Below are 20,271 nucleotides of genomic sequence, written 5' to 3' on the forward strand. Positions count from 1 at the left end.
GCACATGACCCTGGAAGGTCCTTAAGCAAGTATACATTACAACTGTACATCACGTGACCAGGGAAAGGTCCCACACACATACACTTCCCATACATCCATATTATCTTTACATATCAAACAACATACAATTTATACGAGGCGACCAGGGGTAAGCCCTGCATGAGAGCCCTATGGGAATGAAGGGACTCTGGCTGAGGGGACTTTAGACTGGGACAGGACCAGGTCCTGTACCAGGACACCACAGTGACGTCATCACATGCGCAGCACAGGACGTCAACATCCCGGCATCCATGCGCTGTGGATGCGATGACATCACCAATCGCGCACATCCCTCCAGGAAGGCTCGTTATAGGCTGCAGCAGGGAGATATAGGTAGCAGTGTGTGCCGACGTGTGTGAAGTCTTCCGGCATTTAGCGCTGCTTGCCCGAAAGAAGGCTAAATGCCTGAAGAAATCCCCTGCCCAGCACCCGGGCTGCAAAATTTTGCTGCACAGGCCGCAAATGGCTGGGAGTTTGAGACCCCTGCTCTAAAGGTTCTAAATAAGATTGAGGTCAGGGGAGGATGAAGGCCACACCACACTTTCTCTCCTTTTATCCCCATAGCAGCAATTGATTCAGAGGTATTCTTTGCAGCATAAGTGCATTGTTAGGCATGAAGATGATTTTATTACGGAAAGCATAGTTCTTCCTTCTGTGCCAGGGAAGAAAGTGGTCAGTCAAAAACTCCACATACTTTGCAGAGGTCATCTTTACACCTTCGGGAACCCAAAATGGGCCAACCAGCTCTCTTCCCATGATTCCAGCCCAAAACATGATTCCACCACTGCCTTGCTGACGTCGCAGCCCTCTCCAGGGAGTGTTGGAAAAGGGTGGCCGTCCACCAACCATCCACAACTCCATCCATCTGGACCATCCAGGGTTGCACGGCACTCATCAGTGAACAAGACTGTTTGAAAATCAGTCTTCATGTATTTTTCTGCCAAATGTAGCCGTTTCTGGTTGTGAGCATTGGTTAGTGGTGGCGGATTAGAAGGTTTATGCACAGTTGCAAGACTCTGCCGGACACTACACCTTGATGTCTGTTGGACTCCAGAGGCACCAGCAGCTTCAAATATCTGTTTGCTGCTATGTAATAGTATTTTAGCAGCTGCTCTCTTGATCCGATGCACGGATCTGGAAGAAATCTTACTCAATGTGCCTTTATCTGCATTAACCTGTCTGTGCTCTGAATCAGCCACAAATCTCTTAATAGTGAGATGATCACACCTAAGTTTTCGTGAGAGAGATCCGTTTTCTTCCCCATATTGCTTGAAAATGGTGCTCTGCTTAAAGGGGTACTCCCCTGGAAAACATTTTTTTTTTTTTTTAATCAACTGGTGCCAGAAAGTTAAACAGATTTGTAAATTACTTCTATTTAAAAATCTCAACCCTTCCAGTACTTATCAGCTGTTGAATGCTCCACGGGAAGTTCTTTTCTTTTTGAATGTCCTTTATGTCTGACCACAGTGCTGACACCTCTGTCCATTTTGAGAACTGTCCAGAGCAGGATATGTTTGCTATGGGGATTTGCTCCTACTCTGGACAGTTCCTAAAATGGACAGAGGTGTCAGCAGAGAGCACTGTGGTCAGACATAAAGGACATTCAAAAAGAAAATAACTTCCTCTGGAGCATATAGCAGCTGGTAAGTACTGGAAAAGTTAAGATTTTTTAATAGATTTTTACAAATCTGTTAAACTTTCTGGCAAAAGTTTATTTAAATTTTTTTTTCTCTCCAGTCGAGTACCCCTATAATAATGTGGAACAGTTACCTTTAGTAGTTTTTCCTTAAATTGGGCTCACCTGGAAATCTAATTATCACAGGTGTCCGAGATTGTTTTCAGTGATCAAAAGAGCCCTGAGACACAATGCCATATGTGTGTGTGTGTATATATATGTAAATTGTATAATTTATTTAGCCACACTAAGGTGCCTCACAATGCAGCCCTCTTATTACTGATATAATGCTTTTGTATGCTCATAGTTACAAAGTTCATATGGTTAAAAAATACAAGAGTCCATCAAGCCCAATCATTAACCCTACTACGTTAATCAAGGGAAAAGCAAAAACCCATAATCAGACTAATACCAATTGCTCCATACTAGGAAACAATCCCTACCGATTTCAAATCTGGAAATCCCTGGATTAGGTCCCACCTCCAGAAATCTATTAACATAGCTGGTTATATAATTGTTTCAAGGATTCCCCCTTTTCTCAGTAACAGATCACCCCCTATGGCGCCTTTTTTTCCACCCTAAATAACCCCAGCCTTGATAACCTGTCTTGGTCCTGTAATCCTTCCATACCATTAATTACCTTGGTCGCCCTCCTTTGTACCCTCCCCAGTTCAGTTATGTCCTTCTTATATACAGGTGCCTAAAATTGAGCACAATATTTGAAATGTGGAATTACTAAGGTTTTATATAGCGGCAAAACAATGTCCTTGTCATGAGCATCTATGCTTCTTTTGATGCATCCCATGATTTTATTAACTTTGGCAATAGCTGCCTGGAATTGATCACTAAAGTTATGTATATTATTTACCAATACCCTTAAAGGGGTACTCCACTGCTCAGCATTTGGAACAAACTGTTCCGAACGCTGGAGCCGGTGGCAGGAGCTTGTGACGTCATTGCCCCACCACCTCATGACGTCACGCTCCGCCCCTTCAATGCAAGTCTATGGGAGGGGGCGTGGCGGTTGTCACGCCCCCTCCCATAGACTTGCATTGAGGGGTGGGGCTATGACGTCACGAGCTCCTGGCACCGGCTCCAGTGTTCGGAACAGTTTGCTCAGTGGTGATTTTACTCAGTGTATTACTATGTAGCACAGTTATATATCTTGCTTCAGCCCAAGTACATAACCTATTCTCCAAAATAAATAAACATAATTTGTACAAGCCTCCAGCCGGAAGCATAACTTGGAAATGTGGGGTCCCAGTGCGAAATCTGTAACAGGGCCCCCAATTATAATGCTTCATTTATAGTACTGGTCTTCTTATATAAGAAAGAGAGTTGCTAACCCACTTACATAAGTTCCAAGCCCTCTTCAACCACTGTTAACAGCCTCATGATAAAAATACTTGTGCTGGGTCGTCAAAAGGTTTAACATCATGAATAAGGCACTAGCAATCACAGTTTATAATTCCTGCAGAAACCGGGATGCCATCTGAACTCAGTGATTTTTGCATTTGAACATTTTTAAGGTGGCAATGCTTGTCTTTTACACAATTTATCTTTCTTCTTATACATGTTTTCTTATTTCCGTTTAAACACCCCTTAAGGTTTTATATAGCAACATAGGTTTGATTGTTTCCAACATGGTTATTCCAATATATTAAAAGGCAGGGAGAAGAAAATTTAAATGCAAAAATGAAAATAGGCTGCGTGCTTAACTCCTTAAGGACACAGCCCATTTTGGCCTTAAAGGGGTACTCCCGTGGAAAACATTTTTTATTTTAAATCAACTAGTGCCAGAAAGTTAAACAGATTGCTAAATTACTTCTATTAAAAAAAAATCTTAATCCTTCCAGTACTTATTAGCTGCTGAATACTACAGAGGAAATGGTTTTCTTTTTGGAACACAGAGCTCTCTGCTGACATCATGACCACAATGCTCTCTGCTGACATCTCTGTCCACTTTAAGAACTGTCCAGAGTAGGAGAAAATCCCCACAGCAAACATATAAAACTCTGGCAGTTCCTAAAATGGACAGAGATGTCAGCAGAGAACACTGTGGTCATGATGTCAGCAGAGAGCTCTGTCTTCCTTCTCTAGTATTCAGCAGCTAATAAGTACTGGAAGTATTAAGATTTTTTTATAGAAGTAATTTACAAATCTTTTTACATTTCTGGCACCAGTTGATTTAAAAAAAAAAAAAAAGTTTTCCACGGGAGTACCCCTTTAAAGGAAAACTGTCAGCCTGTTCACCCACACTAAACCTTATACACTGGGTTATAGTGTGGGTGAACAGGAGTCCAACGAGGGGTCACTTACTTAAATATGTCCAGTAGGTCCTGAGATATGTCCCCCAGAAGATCCACAGCTGAATTCAGTGAATCGAGCAATGGGAGGGGGCTTCTCAGGGGGCGGGGCTTTGTGACTCCACTTCACTAGGATGTGGAGTCACAGACAATGAGTATGTAAATTAAGCCGATAAAGCCCCCCCCCCCCACTGAATTCAGCAGAGGATCTTCTAGGGCAGTTGTTCTCAACCCTTTTTTGCCTGAGTACCCCTTGACAGCCCATTCCCAAAAAATTGTACCCCCATATTAGAGACATTTTGTAATGATTATAGTATAATTCATATGCTTTACTTTCCTCTATAACAGGCCCCCTGTTCCTCTCCCTATATCCCCAGTCCCCCAATTTACAGGTGACGTCTTCTCTAACCGCAGTTGTTTACGTTTCCCATACAAGACTTCTCCACAGAACCAGCCAAACAAACATTTTAGGCTTCTTTCTGCAGTACAATACCCACCTAATTACAAACTCCCCATGTTTATTGTAACTCACAGTAATAGTACCCGCTTGCGTCCCCATAAAGTTGTTAGGTCCCCTCTGTGCCCCCAAATATAGCTGTAGGCCCCCGAACTGCCCCATATATAGTTGTAAGCCACCATACTGTCCTGCTTTGTTGCTCCACTGCTCCTCTGGTCTGGGGACCTATTGTTATGACTCAGCAGTAGGTCCCCGGTCTGCAGGGGCAGTGGAGCAACAAAACTGATGGTAGTTACTGTGCACAGCAGCCCAGTGCCTGCGCTTCCCCTTTGCTGTCCTCCTGCTTCGCTCCTCGGTACAGTGATGTCAGCCTACCATTTCTTTCAAAGTGGTCCAGACCAGTAACCAGTGGCTGTGGCTGCCATTACTGATTTTTTTTTCAAGTACCCCCTGGAGAACTGCTAAGTACCCCTGGAGGTACTTGTACCCCAGGTTGAGAACCACTGTTCTAGGGGACATATCTCAGGACCTACTGGACATAATTAAGTAAGTGACCCCTCGTTGGACTCCTGTTCACCCACACTATAAGCCAGTGTATTAGGTTTAGTGTGGGTGAACAGGCTAATAGTTTTCCTTTAACCCCTTAAGGACACAGCCCATTTTGGCCTTAAGGATGCAGCCAATTTTATTTTTGCATTTTTGTTTTTTCCTCCTCACCTTCTAAAAATAACTCTTTTTTATTTATATATTTCCATCTACAGACGAGTATGAGGACTTGATTTTCGCGCAACCAGTTGTCCTTTGTAATGACATCACTCATTTTACCATAAAATGTAGGGTGAAATAAAACAAAAAATACTATTTATGTAGAGAAATTGAAAAGAAAATCACAATTTTGCAAATTTTGGAAGGTTTCGTTTTCACGCTGTACAATTTACGGTAAAAATGACATGTTTTCTTTGTGGGTCAATACAATTAAAATGTTACCCATGATAACATACTTTTCTATTATTGCACCGCTTTAAAAAAATCTCAAACTTTTTAACCAAATTAGTGCGTTTAAAATCCCTCTATTTTGACGACCTATAACTTTTTCATTTTTCCGTGTAAGCGGCGGAATGAGGACAAATTTTTTGCACCGTGATCTGTACTTTTTCTTGATACCAAATTTGCATATATGAAACCTTTAATAAATTTTTTCTTTTTTTTGGAATATTATATGACAAAAAAAGCAGCAATTTTTTTTATTTTTATTTTTATTACACTTACGCCGTTCACCGTACGGGATCAATAACATAATATTTGGATAGTTCGGATATCTACGCACGCGGCAATAGCAAATATGTTTATTTAATTTACTTTTTTACACTTTCTGGGGGTAAAATGGTAAAAGGGACGATTTACATTTTTATTGGAGGGGGGGGGGGTTCAAATTTTTTAACTTTTAAATTTTTTTTTTTACACTTTAATACCCCCCCAAGAGGGGACTATTTATAGCAGTCATTTGGTTGCTAATACTGTTCAGTGCTATACATAGGGCATAGCACTGATCAGTATTATCGGCAATCTTCTGCTCTGGTCTGCTCGATGTCAGACCAGAGCAGAAGACCCCTGGAGACGGACGGAGGCAGGTGAGGGGACCTCCGTCCGCTATTATGGATGATTGTATCTCCGCGGCAGCACCGCAGACGATCCGATCATCCATTTTACCGACTGCACTGCCACAGATGCCGTGATATGTATTGATCATGGCATCTGAGGGGCTAATGGCGCACATCAGCGTGATCGCTGATTTCCGCCATTACCGGCAGGTCCCTGGATGCTGATAGCAGCCGGGACCTGCCGTGCATGACACGAGCACCACTCCGGTGCTCGCGGTCATGTACAGGACTTAAATGTACGTTCTGGTGTGTTAAGTACTAGGGCACCAGGACATACATTTACGTCCTGTGTCGTTAAGGTGTTAGATCACGATTATACTAACAATTAACCCATTCCCTCCCCAAGGCATATATATATATATATATATATATATATATATTTATATATATATATATATATATATATATATATACATATATACATCCTGGAGGGTCTTTGGATTATGATGTGATTCTGCTCGGTATCAAGCGGCCCCCAGTTGTTAACGTAAGCCAGGGGCTGCAGCCTCAACCGCTTAACACTTTAGACCCCCTCGATCAAAGTTGATCATGGGACCTAAATCCAGTAAAATGCAGGCACTGGTTCTTTACTAAAGCTGATCGGGACCAGTGCAGTTCAATTGTGGGGTCCCAATTAGCTGACATTACAGCTGGAGGGTCCCTACATGCCTGTGTGCTGTCCGCAAAATAAAACAAAACCATATGGTACCCTGCTTACACGCCTTTTTAGAGTTTCTTGATACACATTTCCTTTCTTGAGATGTAAGTCAGATGGGTGTGAACTTAACTTTAATAATGGGAGTGAATGTCTGGTGATGGGTGTTTTATACAGTCAGGAGTGTGTATGGTTTACATTGAGGGGTGTGTATGTCCAATACACACCCCCTGGCTGTATAATTCCATCCATCACCTAATTTTCACTTCCATTACTAAAATGAAGTTCACACCCATCTGACTGATTGTCTGAGTTTACAGTAAACTATACCTCCATAGCTCAGGAACAGAAAGGCGTATCAAGAAACTGTAAAACGGTGTTTGAAATAAGTATGTAAAAACTGATTTATAACGCCATATTAAATATATTTTAAATGAGCAAGCATTTGTGAAAATGTACTGTTAGGGCAGGGTCACACAGGCACATCTGCAGCGTATTTCACTCTGCAGATACGCCAACGGTAGTCACAAAAGGACCGTAGAGCGAGCTCCCGGCTGTGACTGGGTAGCTCTGCTTGTCTGCTCGTAGCGGCGGAATTCTACAGAGGGTATTTTACGCTACAGATGCGCCCTGTATGACCTTAATCCTCATCTGCCTGCCTTGCTTTAATAACCTGATGCCCTGTGTTACAACCACCTTATGAAATTTAGGAAGTACCAGCAGTCTCCACTGCTCATACAAGCAAGGGGGATTTTGGGATAGTGTTCTCATCACAGCACACAGTTCAGAGAGGAAACCAGGGCTGTAAATTGTACAGTGATGTGAGTTTTTTTTTCTTTTTTTTTTTTTTTAACTACACATCTGTCCTCATTAACATTATGTATATGGTGAGCATCTGAATTTAACCAACCTTGCTTAGTGAGGAGACCCTTTAGAAAAAAAATTACTGTAAGGGACTTTTTCGTGAAGACCATGCCTTGGGATTGCCATGTATCTCAACTCATTTACACTGAAACATTTTGTGTGTATACAGTAAAATGAAATATACAATATTGCTAGATATCATTGCTAAGACAACAGAATGCAGAAAAGAAACGTTAATGCTCTAAAACTAACTGTACCAACATAAAATAATGGGCGTCTATAGCAAAACTGAGAAATTCCCCAACCCCCCCCCCCCCCATACACATATACATACTATATACATAGAGGAAGGGAGGGGTGGGCATGAGTTACTGCTCTACCCTCACATTACTGCTTCTCCATGGTTTAGCAGGGAGTTAATTTTAACAGCTGGTTTGCGCAAACCAGGAAAAACTGGCTAAATCCCACCCCCTGGGCCATACCCATAGGCCATGTTCACACATTGGCCCTGATTTACTAAGAGTGGAGTGTAGGTTTCTTTGTGGGTTTTAATTCCCTACAATTTTTTTCCATGGTATTTACTAAGGTTTCCCTACACTGTTTTTTTTACGATTCCAATAGCAAGAAAAAAGTACAGGCAATTCACCACGTTGTAGATATTCACTCTGTGTTTATTGCTGGGACATGCAGGCAAAGCGGCTCCACGCCGCTCCGGGATGCCGAGCGCTAGTGCGTTTACGAGGACAGCTGTTTCTTTCCACTTGGGAACTTCAACAGATCGTCTCCATTCACCTGTGCACGTGACCTTATATCTCCTCCTTCAAACGTGACGTCATGCCGAGGTGAGCAGAGCTACAATCTTACAAATAAGTATATAAGAGTTATTTAAAAAAAAAAAACAATAAATACATATCTTTGAACCAGTGAAGATAGCAAAATTGCAGTGATACATTCCTCAATGCTTAGAGGAAGGCTCCCATGTCTATTCTGTCATTTAACCCCTTTATTTCTTGAGCTCCCGTTCTCAATATCCATCGGGCTTCTATTTCCCTTAGTTTTTTCACATTGTCCTGATCTGCTTTTATTTTTACTTTTTCTATGCATAAAAATTTAGTTTTTTATTTTTCCTGCATGTTCCGTAATTATGTGCTCAATTAATCTTGGTGAGCCCTTTCTTGTCTCTATGGAGTGCATGTGTTCTCTGAATCTAATATTCATAGGTCTAATAGTACTACCTATATAGAACCTCATGCACTCACATGCAATCGCATAAATCACGTTTTTAGACCTGCAACACATAAAGTCCGTTATTTCCTTTTTAACCCCTCCTAAATTTACAAAGTTGCTTGTCATGAAATGGTTACACCAATTACAGTTCCCACATTTTTTATTTCCTCTAATTAGTGACTTGTTTAGCCAATTTTCTTCTAATGTTCTTTTTTCCATTATTTTGCTTTGTACTAATTCATCTTTTAGATTTTTAGTTCGCTTAAAAGCTATCATTGGTTTTTCTATTTTTAAATTCCCTAGAATCTGGTCTCTATAAGGTGCCAATTTGTCAGTATAGATCTTTTTATGACTTGGTGCATGGGACTGTATTTAAATGTAAATGTGAACCTTTCCTTTTTTGATGTTATCTCTTTAATTTTTGTGTGTTTTCTGTGTCTCCTGTTTGTCAGTAAGGTGTTTCTGTCAATTTTCTTTACTCTCTCTACTGTCATTTTTAACATTTGTAGTGGGTATCCTCTATTTTCTAGTCGGTTAAGCAGTTCTTCAGCTTGTGTGTTGAATGCTTCTTCTGTATTATTGATCCGTCTGAGTCTAAGTAATTGTCCATATGGTATTGTAGCTGGTATAGTGTAGCAATGTGTTACTTGCGGTTTATTTCCTGTAGCCTATTGTGGTTAGTGAATCATTTTGCTTTTTTATGAGGACGTCTAGAAATTCTAGTTCTGTGTTGCTATGTTTCGAGGTAAAGGCCATATTCATATGGTTATTGTTAAGATAACTGATGAAATTTTCAAAGTCTTTTGGTGTGCCCTTCCAGAGCATGAACACGTCATCAACAAAACAAGAGTAGTGTCCTATATGCTCTAGGAAGGGATTGGCATTTGTGAAGACATACTTTTCCTCGAAAGTTGCAAGGTACAGCTTCGCCAGGGGTCCTCATGGCTGTACCACCCATTGGGCGTACCACTGCTCCCTAAATTGAAACACGTTATTTCTCAATATGAAATTAATTGACTCACAGATGAAACCTATAAAATGTATGTTTACAAATAGTTTTTTAGTACATACATTTTTTAACAATGTATCACTGCAATTTTGCTATCTTCACTGGTTCAAAGATATGGAATGTATTTATTGTAAATTTTTTTTTTTTAATAACTCTTATATACTTATTTGTAAGATTGTAGCTCTGCTCACCTCGGCACAACGTCACGTTTGAAGGAGGAGATATAAGGTCACGTGCACAGGTGAATGGAGACGATCTGTTGAAGTTCCCAAGTGGAAAGAAACAGCTGTCATCGTAAACGCACTAGCGCTCGGCATCCCGGTGCGGGGTGGAGCCGCTTTGCCTGCATGTCCCAGCAATAAACACAGAGTGAATATCTACAACGTGGTGAGTTGCCTGTACTTTTTTCTTGCTATTGGAATCGTATTTACCCTGAGTTTCTATGTACATGAGCACCACCACACAAGATTCACCTACTCATTGCTAGCTGAGCTATACACGTAGACGGAAAAAGGGAGATGCACTGAGGGATAGCAGTGCCGACACGCTTTACCTGCTTTGAAGCTTGTTAATGCTGTTTTTTTTACACCTGCTCTGATCTGTCTGGTTTTCCTCTGTTCAAATTCACTACATTTTCTGTGGAAACCTTACTATATATATTGGGTTTTTGTGAAAATGTCATAGACATGCCCTTTTTGATAGTCACGCCTGCTTTTCCCAACAGCCACAACCCTTTTCAGGTTTTCTCAGTAAAATGGAGAGTTGGTCGGGTTTTTTTTTCAGAATCTGGCGCACAACCCAACAAAACATGTCAGGTTTACAATAGTAAATCAGGGCCATTGTGTCATTTTCAGCCATTACAAAACATACGTTTTTTTTTAATGAAAGACAACTGGAAAAGAAAATTGACCGCTGTTTTACAGGTGAAACAAACAACCCATAATACATTGTGTGACCATGGCCTTATGATGTTCTTCAACGTTACAGCCACTGTTTGTGGATCAAACCAAACCCACAGAGGCCAATGGCCACACACTTTTTCAGTACAACTGAAGTTTAACCAAAAATTGTGTCCACTTGCCACTACATGTGGGTTTTATTTTTCCATAAACAGCAGACACAGTTGTGGTTATACACCTTAATTGTTGTATAACTGACATGACTGTAGCAAAGAGTAGTGCACACAGCCAGCAACTCGCTGCAAGAGGTTGTGCAGAGTCTCTTCCAGTCTGACATTAGCCATTGAGGAATGCTGCCAAACACAAGGTGGATCACTTGCTAAACCAAACATCTGATGCCTGTCAGGTGTTGTATGCGTGTCTTATTTTATTTTATGCTGGGGTTTTCTTTGGGTAATCCGGATTCCTCCTACTCTCCAAAACATATTGATAGATCAATATAGATCATGAGCCCCAAAGGGGAAAGGGACCAATTTCAGTGTACAGCGCTGCAGAATCTGTGTGCACCTTATAAATAAACAAATATCTCTATCTATCTATCTATCTATCTATCTATCTATCTATATATATATATATATATATATATATATATATATATACATATAGTGTGTGTATATATATATATATATATATATATATATATATATATATATATATATATACATACACACACACACACATCCATTGCACAGGTGTGCAAACATACAGTGAGTACACCATTAGCCCAGACCTCTGATTAAGCTTTGAGGAATGAACCGTGTCAGGGGGGCTATGTGTCTGAGCTTTTAATAAGCCTGTGTCCCCAGTTCCGTTTTATCATCTGTTGTTTGGACTGCAGCCAAAAACGGTGATATATGATGTAAAAGCATATGTTCTAGGTCTATGGGCTTCGAGCCCAAGTGATAACGACTACAGTGATGTAATATAGCTGTACGGGGCCCCGGCAGCCCGCGAGAAGGGGGCTGACACGCCCCCTCAATACAACTCTATGGCATAACTGGAGCGCTGCCTTCGGCAATCTCCGGCTCTGTCATAGCAATGTATTGAGGGGGCGTGTCAGCCGCCACTTTGTGTGGTGGTCGACACTCGCTATCTGGCCAGCTGGCTGGGGCCCCGTACAGGAGATGGCGGGGGGCCCCAGCGGTCGGACCCCCGCGATCTGAAACTTATCCCCTATCCTTAGGATAGGGGATATGTTTTTCAGCACTGGACTACCCCTTTAAATTTCAGTGTGGGATATAAAGAAAGGGTATAAATTATCCCTGTTAACGGATCATGGTGGAAATTCATCAAGACCTGTGGTGAGGAAAATTGAACAGTTGCCCACAGCAACCAATCAGATTGCTTCTATTTTTCAGAGGCCTTTTCAAAAATGAAAGAAGCGATCTGATTGGTTGCTATGGGCAACTGGTCCACTTTTCCTTTAGGGTATGTTCACACGAACGGATCCACAGAGTATATAACGCTGCATATCTGCCGATGAAGGACCCCTACAGGGTGCAATTCACCGCTACGAACAGACACTGCTGCGATTGTGATGTGCAAGTTGCCGTGCATGCGCGGTGTACTCGCGCACATCGCGGCCGCTCCCCCTGCTCCCTGAGCTAGGCCGAGAGCAGCCGCGATGTGCGCGCGGTGACTCGCACATCGCAGTGTTTCTGCTCATAGCGACGGATTGCCACTCACAGCAGGCACCTGTAAAGACAGCATACTGCAGTCCTTCAGCGGCGGATCTGCAGCGCTGAGGATCTGCTGGTGTAAATGTACCCTTACACAGGTTTAGATGAATCTCCCACATGTGTTGTTTACAGTTGGAAAGTTACCCGCTTCTCAGGGTGCATTCACATCACGATTTTGCCATACTGTTTTGCATCAGTTTTTTTTTTTTTTTGTGCAGAACGTATGCCCTAAAAACTGACAAAACTGTATGCAAATGTGTGCTCTGAAATGAAACTGCATAAGGTTTTAAACCATATGCATTTTGAATTTAGAGGTCGGTTGCATCAGTTTTTGTAATAAAAAAGTAAAAAAAAAAAGTATAACACTTTAGTGCAATAAAGTTCCAATTGTTTTATTGAAATTCCAAGAAAAGTAGGTGTGGTTTGCAATGAACAAGAAAAAAATGTATCCCAAAAAACCGTATGGCACTGTAGACACGTTTTTCATTGACTTCAAAGTAAAAAAAAAAAAAAAAAAAAAGTATACAGATCGTATACGGTTTTTAACCCCTTAAGAACCAAGGGCGTACAGGTACGCCCTTGGTCCTGCTCTCCTGATATAACGCGGGGTTACACAGTAACCCCGCGTCATATCACGGCGGGCCCGGCATCATAGTGAAGCCGGGACCCGCCTCTAATTGCACGCAGCTAAAAGCGAAACCGAAAGTGGCCGGCTAGCTCAGTCGGGCTGTTCGGGATAGCCGCGGCTAATCGCGGCATCCCGAACAGCTGACAGGACAGCGGGAGGGCCCCTACCTGCCTCCTCGCTGTCCGATCGCCGAATGACTGCTCAGTACCTGAGATCCAGGCATGAGCAGTCATGCGGCAGAATCGTTGATCACTGGTTTCTTATGAGAAACCAGTGATCAATGATGAAGATCAGTGTGTGCAGTGTTATAGGTCCCTATGGGAGCTATAACACTGCAAAAAAAAGTGAGAAAAAAAAGTGAATAAAGATCTTTTAACTCCTCCCCTATTAAAAGTTTGAATCACCCCCGCTTTTCCAATAAAAAAAAACACAGTGTAAATAAAAATAAAAATAAACATATATGGTATCACCACGTGCGTAAATGTCCGAATTATAAAAATATATCATTAATTAAACCGCTTGGTCAATAGCGTGCGCGCAAAAAAATTCCAAAGTCCAAAATAGTGCATTTTTGGTCACTTTTTATATCATTTAAAAATGAATAAAAAGCGATCAATAAGTCCCATCAATGCAAAAATGGTACCATTAAAAACTTCAGATCACGGCGCAAAAAATTAGCCCTCATACCGCCCCATACACAGAAAAATAAAAAAGTTATAGGGGTCAGAAGATGACAATTTTAAACGTATTAATTTTCCTGCATGTAGTTATGATTTTTTCCAGAAGTCCGACAAAATCAAACCTATATAAGTAGGGTATCATTTTAATCGTATGGACCTACAGAATAAAGATAAGGTGTCATTTTTACCGAAAAATGTACTACGTAGAAACGGAAGCCCCCAAAAGTTACAAAACTGCGTTTTATTTTTCAATTTTGTCGCACAATGATTTTTTTTTCCGTTTCACCGTAGATTTTTAAGCAAAATGACTGACGTCATTACAAAGTAGAATTGGTGGCGCAAAAAATAAGCCATCATATGGATTTTTAGGTGCAAAATTGAAAGAGTTATGATTTTTTAAAGGCAAGGAGCAAAAAACGAAAATGCAAAAACGGAAAACCCCCCGGTCCTTAAGGGGTTAAACAGGACACAAAACCGTAGTAGACTGCAGTTTTGTGCACAGTAATAAAAAAAAACACACAAAACCGTACGCTACCAAAGACGTACACATCCGGATGCATCTTGTTGCATACATTTTTGCATGGTAGGTCAATGTATACGGTTCTCCATATGGTTGTATAAGGATTTCCCATACATAACAGTATGTGGGAACTGTATTTGCACCCTCAACTGGAGTTTTTGTTATGATCAATACTCTAGTCTGTTTTATGTTTTAAAACATGTCTTTTGTGTATTTCATGTTATAAAACATGTCTTTTGTGTATGAAATTTTAAAAATATGGCAACTGTGCATCATAGCTATATATTAGATCATTATGTTTCAGAAAAAAAATGTATGTTATTCATGAAGAAAACCTTTATTTGTTTTGTGTTCCTGCAGATTCTTTCAGTTGCTGCCTCGCTGGTGTTGCTGGTTGAAGGACCAGGCAGAATCAATATAAGAATTTGTCTAACAACCAAAAAAAACAGATTAGGCTTGATAAACCAATCCATGGGCTTGGCCCGTTATATAAATATGCTTGTCTCTTTCCTCTTTGCTAGTTATTGTATCTAGTATGCTATGTGGTGCACTTGTGAATTGCTTATATCTGACAACTCTTCCTGATTATCCCTCATTTGTCTGACTATTATTTGACCCCCTTTGCCTCTGTCTTGTTGTCCTCTCCTGGTTTGCCGTGGTTTTGTTGTATATTCTGACTTCTCAGTATTGACCCTTTGCTTGTTTGTTACTATCTGTCTCCAGACACAACTTAAAGGGGTACTGCAGAGGAATTTTTTTTTTAAATAGAAGTAATTTACAAATCTTTCTGGCACCAATTTATTTAAAAAAAAAAAAAAAAAAAAAATATATATATATATATATATATATATATATATATATATATATTCCAGCGGAGTACCCCTTTAAGATTTTTAAATAGGAGTAATTTACATATCTGCACAACTTTCTGCCACCAGTTGATTTAAAAAAAATGTTTTTCATACAGAGTATTATTTTTAAGGTTACATAGCAGATAACTTCAGTGTAGCGGTGAAAGGGTGAAAACCTGTGTTCTCTTAGACTGTGTTAAACGGAGTGGCTCACTATTGAGCAAAGACTCACTATTGGAGAACAATTTCTTGACAGGTTACTCCCTCTTTTACAGTTGCTTGACTGGTTATTCGGTTATTACACAACGCCTTGTCATATGAAAGTCAGCCACCCTAACCTTCAGGGATTTGCTGCTTAGCGTCTTTGCTCTACAATGTATAGGGGCCATTGTAGACCTTTTATAGGGTTTGTCTTCACAAGAAAGTCCCTCATAAAGATAGCATCTGATATCTTCCATACGTTTCATTTGTGAGATAGAATAGTGTAGATTCCTAAGGTATTTTGTCTCACAAAAAATGTATATCAGCGTAAAACAGACCAATCATAGTCAAAAGACTACATTTGGTCTATTGAGGTCGATTTCAGGGGACAGCAGAATTTTAGTGAGGTCATATTATGTTGGAAATAAAGTTCATTCTATTTAGATTTAATCTTAACAGCAATGTTTAAGTCCACAAATGCCATTTCATCATTTCTCTTTTATTTATCATTTACAATGTAACTATCCAATTTGTTTTATGTTTTAGATTAAGAACATGTATGGCTATCTGCATTTACTGTAATGGAATCATCCACAATATCTCCATAAACCTGCAACCACCCAACTGTACAGTGCAATTTTTTTTATTTTTTTCCAAAATTCTATATAATTATTTGACATTGCACGTGGGTTTATACCTGAACACAAACTTAAAAGCCAAAAATAGGCTAGGTTTCCACACAGGTTTTTTTTTTTGGCCATTTTTTTAAATATTGCCAGTGCAGTTATTGAGACAAACTCAGAAGTTTATCCATAAGAAAGGGGAAGTATAAGTCCTTCCTTTATATTTCCCATTTCTTTTGCATACACTTCTGGCTTTGTCTCAACAACTGCAGAGGCAGTTTACAAAAAACAAAAAAAGAAAGTGTGTGTAGAAACCTAATCATAAGGGCACATGCGTCCAGTACCTTAAGCTACTTTATAATAGTTTTTTTTATTGATGTGGCTACTAAGAATAATTTGTCTGAAACAATATAACAGTTTTAATGCCAGACTCTCCAATTACAAGTTTTGCCTAAAAAAGAAGCCTTTCCTCTCTTTAAAGGGTTACTCCGCTACCCAGCATCCGGAACATTGAGTTCCGACTGCTGTGTGCGGGCTTCCGTTTCCTGCCCCCTCGTGACGTCACGCCTCATCATGTGACGTCATGTCCCGCCCCCTCAATGCCGTGACGCCCCCTTCCCATAGACTTTCATTCAGGGGGCAGGCTGTGACGTCACAAGGGGGTGGGCGTGAACATGGAAGCCCGCACACAGCATTCGGAACTCAATCCAGTTAAGATCCAGTCCTGGCTTGTTCTAAAAGACAACACATCAAAAGCTGCACAAGGTGAACCTGGTTTAAGAATGGTTTAGGCCTAGTATACTGAGCAAGCCCTAGTGACAGTAAAGCAATAATAAGCTTTTAGCAGTCTAGTGCAAATCAGGAGCAATAATTGTTCCATGTAAATGAAAAAAAATATATTATACACCAAACTGATTGTGCATTCAAAGAAAATGTAAACAAACCATCACCAGTAAAATGACATGAAATAAGTGGAATTATTGCAATTGATATTGTTACTGGCGATCAAGGCGAGGAAATGATACAAATAAATGGTTTGGTGCAAAGTTTTCAGTCAAATGCATTATGGTAATTATCTTCCAATTGTTACATGAAGCCTTCAGCTATAGGTATGTTTATTGTGTATATGAAATAAGAAATGAATCTCTCGTGATTGTTAATATAGTCCAGAGAGCCTTATTTTACCACGTTTTGTTTCGAATCGAGGGCAGTGAGTTATTAAACTTAGGACCTCTGGAAGCCATATACAGTGCAGCTTAGTTTCACAGTTGCCTATTAATAAACTGTCCTTCAGCAGGTTACAGTGCTAACCTGCTGCTTGCCTACAAAGTCCAAAATAAAATCCATCTCATTGTGCCCCAAGTATAGTTCAGGTAGCTCTTCGATTCTGTCCAAACCTAATTCCAGGACCAGAGATGTTAATACATCCTCATCAATGAGGTCAGCATCTGTCACATTTAATGTAGGCATGTTTTGGTGGTGATTTGGTGCCATTTTGTAAGCTGGAAGTCCCTGTACAAGTCCAGTATTAGTCATCATTGGATGTCCCTGGTACTGAGTGTTGAGTTTTTGAAGATGCATTGTAGCCATTAGTTGCTGAGTCGCCATATAGGATTGAGCTTGTCCAGGGTACATCATAGGATTTGCCACATGCTGATGCATATTCATCCGCGCCCTCATATTTCCATCTGGATGACCAACTCCATATTGCATCATTGGTATTGAAGGCATACTTCTAGCAGAATGAGGATGTGGTTGAGACTGCATACTGCTCATGTTCATCCTATAATTGGGATGTCCGTTTTGCATGGCTTGCATCATCATTGGGTCTGCCATTCCCTATGTTAGGAAAGAAGTATATATATATTGCTTTATTGAAAAAGAAAAATTTATATAAATATTTTGGTAATACTTTTAAGATAATATTTTGTACAACTTTAAGGCTAGGTTCACACTGCAGAATTTCTGGGCAGAATTTCTGCCGCAAATCGAGCCGGCGGCGCTAGGACCATGCGGACTGCATTGCCGTCCCCATAGACTGCAATGCATTTCTGGGTGGATCTTTTGGGAGATCTGCTCAGAAATGCATTGACATCTATGGGGACGGCAATGCAGTCTGCGCGGTCCTAGTGCCACCGGCTTAATCTCTGGCAGAAATTCTGCCCAGAAATTCCACAGTGTGAACCCAGCCTAAGTGTTTCTGCCTTATAAAACCAGACGGTACCTTGCTTGGATTTACGGCACCTATTCTAGCAAGTAGTTGTTGTAAACTACACTTCAACAGTAAACAGATATTTAACAAAGACGAGGAAGCAGCCAAGACCAGCCACTGTTTTTCTGTTTATTAATGCAGTTGTGCCACATACGTTCAACATGTGATCTGCTCTATATTAAAACATTGCTTCCCTTAACCAATTTCTTCTAAATATCCACATCAAACTTCCTCATGCTTGTATTTAATACCTGCAAGTCTTTACTTCCAGCTTTAGGTATTTCTATAGGTATCCTTAATTACAAATCCTAAATATAAGGGAGGGACATTTATCAGAACCTGTGCAAAGGGAAAGTGGAGCAGTAGCCCATGGCAGCCAACCAGCTTGCTTCCTTTATTTATTTATTGAGGTCCTTTTTTTTAATTTTTTTTATTCTTTTATTAAACAATCTGGTTGCTATTGGCAACTACACCGCTTACCCTTTGCATAGGCTTTAATCAATCTCCCCTGCTCATGTGTGTATAGGTCATGCAAATAATAACTTTTTCCCCCAAGACCAAAATTCATGCAACTTTGCATATTAACATAAAATAATAAGTAGTGTCCTCTATGAATACAAAACATGTACGTACATGAACAGTTAAATGCTCAAGAGAATTATTTTTTGTTGCATTTCCATGAGTTTCTGCTTGGTTGGTCAATGCCCTTGTGTGTTTGGGATAAGGACGTTTAAGTTGTTTTTGTTAGAAAGATGCAATCGAAAAATACGTAGCACATTCAAGACACTTGAAAATATACTGTAAGGTTAAAAATAGTAATTTATATACTCGCCTCTTAAGGATGCAGAAAATATATAAATTACAGTTATATCTTTGCATTATTATTTGATTTATTATTTAAAATGTAAATATAATGTTTATCTGAGAATATTTTGTCGATTGAATTTTTTTACATTTTAATAATATAATAATAATTGTAAATTTATATTCTTGTTTATATGTATGAACAATGGCTTTATACTTAGTGAGTCCTCTTTCATGTAACATGAGCTGCTCTTCACAGTAAGGGGATTTACAATTCAGGTTTGAACAAATTTAGGATTTGCAGCATTCTAGTATAATTAATAAATGAAAATACATGTATAGAACACATGATTAATTTGCATGTGATAATAAAGCCAATGAATAAAAGCAATTGTAAAACTAGAAAGCTAAATGTATCCTTAAGCAGACTTGTACAGGCCAGGCTTTAATAGGATTGAGTGTCCTTTTTTACACACATTGGGATGTGCATTAAAGTCACAGGGGATTTACAATGAAAACAAAAGACTTAAACGGAAAATGTTTAACTCTTCACAATGCAAAGAATTGTTGGGGGTTTTGAACAAAGGAATATGATAATGCATTAACAGTTCCGTGTGTTATTTCTTAGATTTTTTGTTTCCATGAGGTTTATCTGAATCTTAGGAATGTTGCACTTACCACAATAGTTCATAGAAGTATTGGAGTGCTGTTTGTGCAGCTAATGGAAGTCTTGTTAGGGGGTCAGTATAACCACAGTGTGTGAAGAGTGTTGCAGAGCATGTTAACAGAATTTAAATAACAAACATAATACTAATACTACAATGTAAAAATGTATATATAAACAAATATGTAGAAGCAACATAGCAATAGGGTTAATACACTCACCCGAAACAGCAGCTCCCTTGATCTGCTCTTTGTAAATCCAATCCAATCAGTGTGTAAATGAAAGGAATCTAGCCCAGTCCTCCAGACTACTTCCTACACCAGTGTGCATTACTAAATAGGACTCTAAAGAAGAGACTACAGTGAGGTGGTGGCTACATAGACACGCCCCTGGCCCTGATTGGTTGGCCTCAATCCACTCTAGCTGTATCCCTGCCCATGTGTTGTTGTTAGACTCCATGAACTGCTGCCTATCAAATGGTTACGCCACTGAGGCAAGGTGCCCTATGGGACAGAGAATCAGCATTCAAATAATGCCTTTGTAGAATAAAACTAAAA

General features: G+C 39.9%; 1 protein-coding gene and 1 long non-coding RNA gene across 2 annotated transcripts in view; one reads left to right on the plus strand and one right to left on the minus strand.

Annotated features, from left to right (window-relative positions):
* LOC130356160 (uncharacterized) overlaps positions 1-15,089 on the plus strand; it is a 92,472-nt gene extending 77,383 nt beyond the window's left edge. The window contains exon 3 of the long non-coding RNA XR_008888799.1: positions 14,720-15,089. This is a non-coding gene — a long non-coding RNA (uncharacterized LOC130356160). The remainder of the gene's footprint in view (positions 1-14,719) is intronic.
* A 200-nt stretch (positions 15,090-15,289) lies between these two features.
* Positions 15,290-20,058, minus strand: LOC130356159 (cbp/p300-interacting transactivator 3-like). The gene is made up of 2 exons (XM_056557284.1): positions 19,936-20,058; positions 15,290-17,873 (listed from the first exon to the last, which is right to left on the minus strand). Exon 2 carries the CDS (start codon positions 17,868-17,870, stop codon positions 17,325-17,327), a length of 546 nt encoding a protein of 181 aa, XP_056413259.1. The 5' UTR covers positions 17,871-17,873; positions 19,936-20,058; the 3' UTR covers positions 15,290-17,324.
* Between the last annotated feature and the right edge of the window lie 213 nt (positions 20,059-20,271).

The sequence above is a fragment of the Hyla sarda genome, chromosome 2 (genome assembly GCF_029499605.1).
Source record: "Hyla sarda isolate aHylSar1 chromosome 2, aHylSar1.hap1, whole genome shotgun sequence".
Classification (NCBI taxonomy): Eukaryota; Metazoa; Chordata; class Amphibia; order Anura; family Hylidae; genus Hyla; species Hyla sarda.

What these genes read in the sequence shown, in the direction of transcription:
- LOC130356159 (XM_056557284.1), bottom strand. Translation starts at nt 17,870, where the DNA reads ATGGCAGACCCAATGATGATGCAAGCCATGCAAAACGGACATCCCAAT.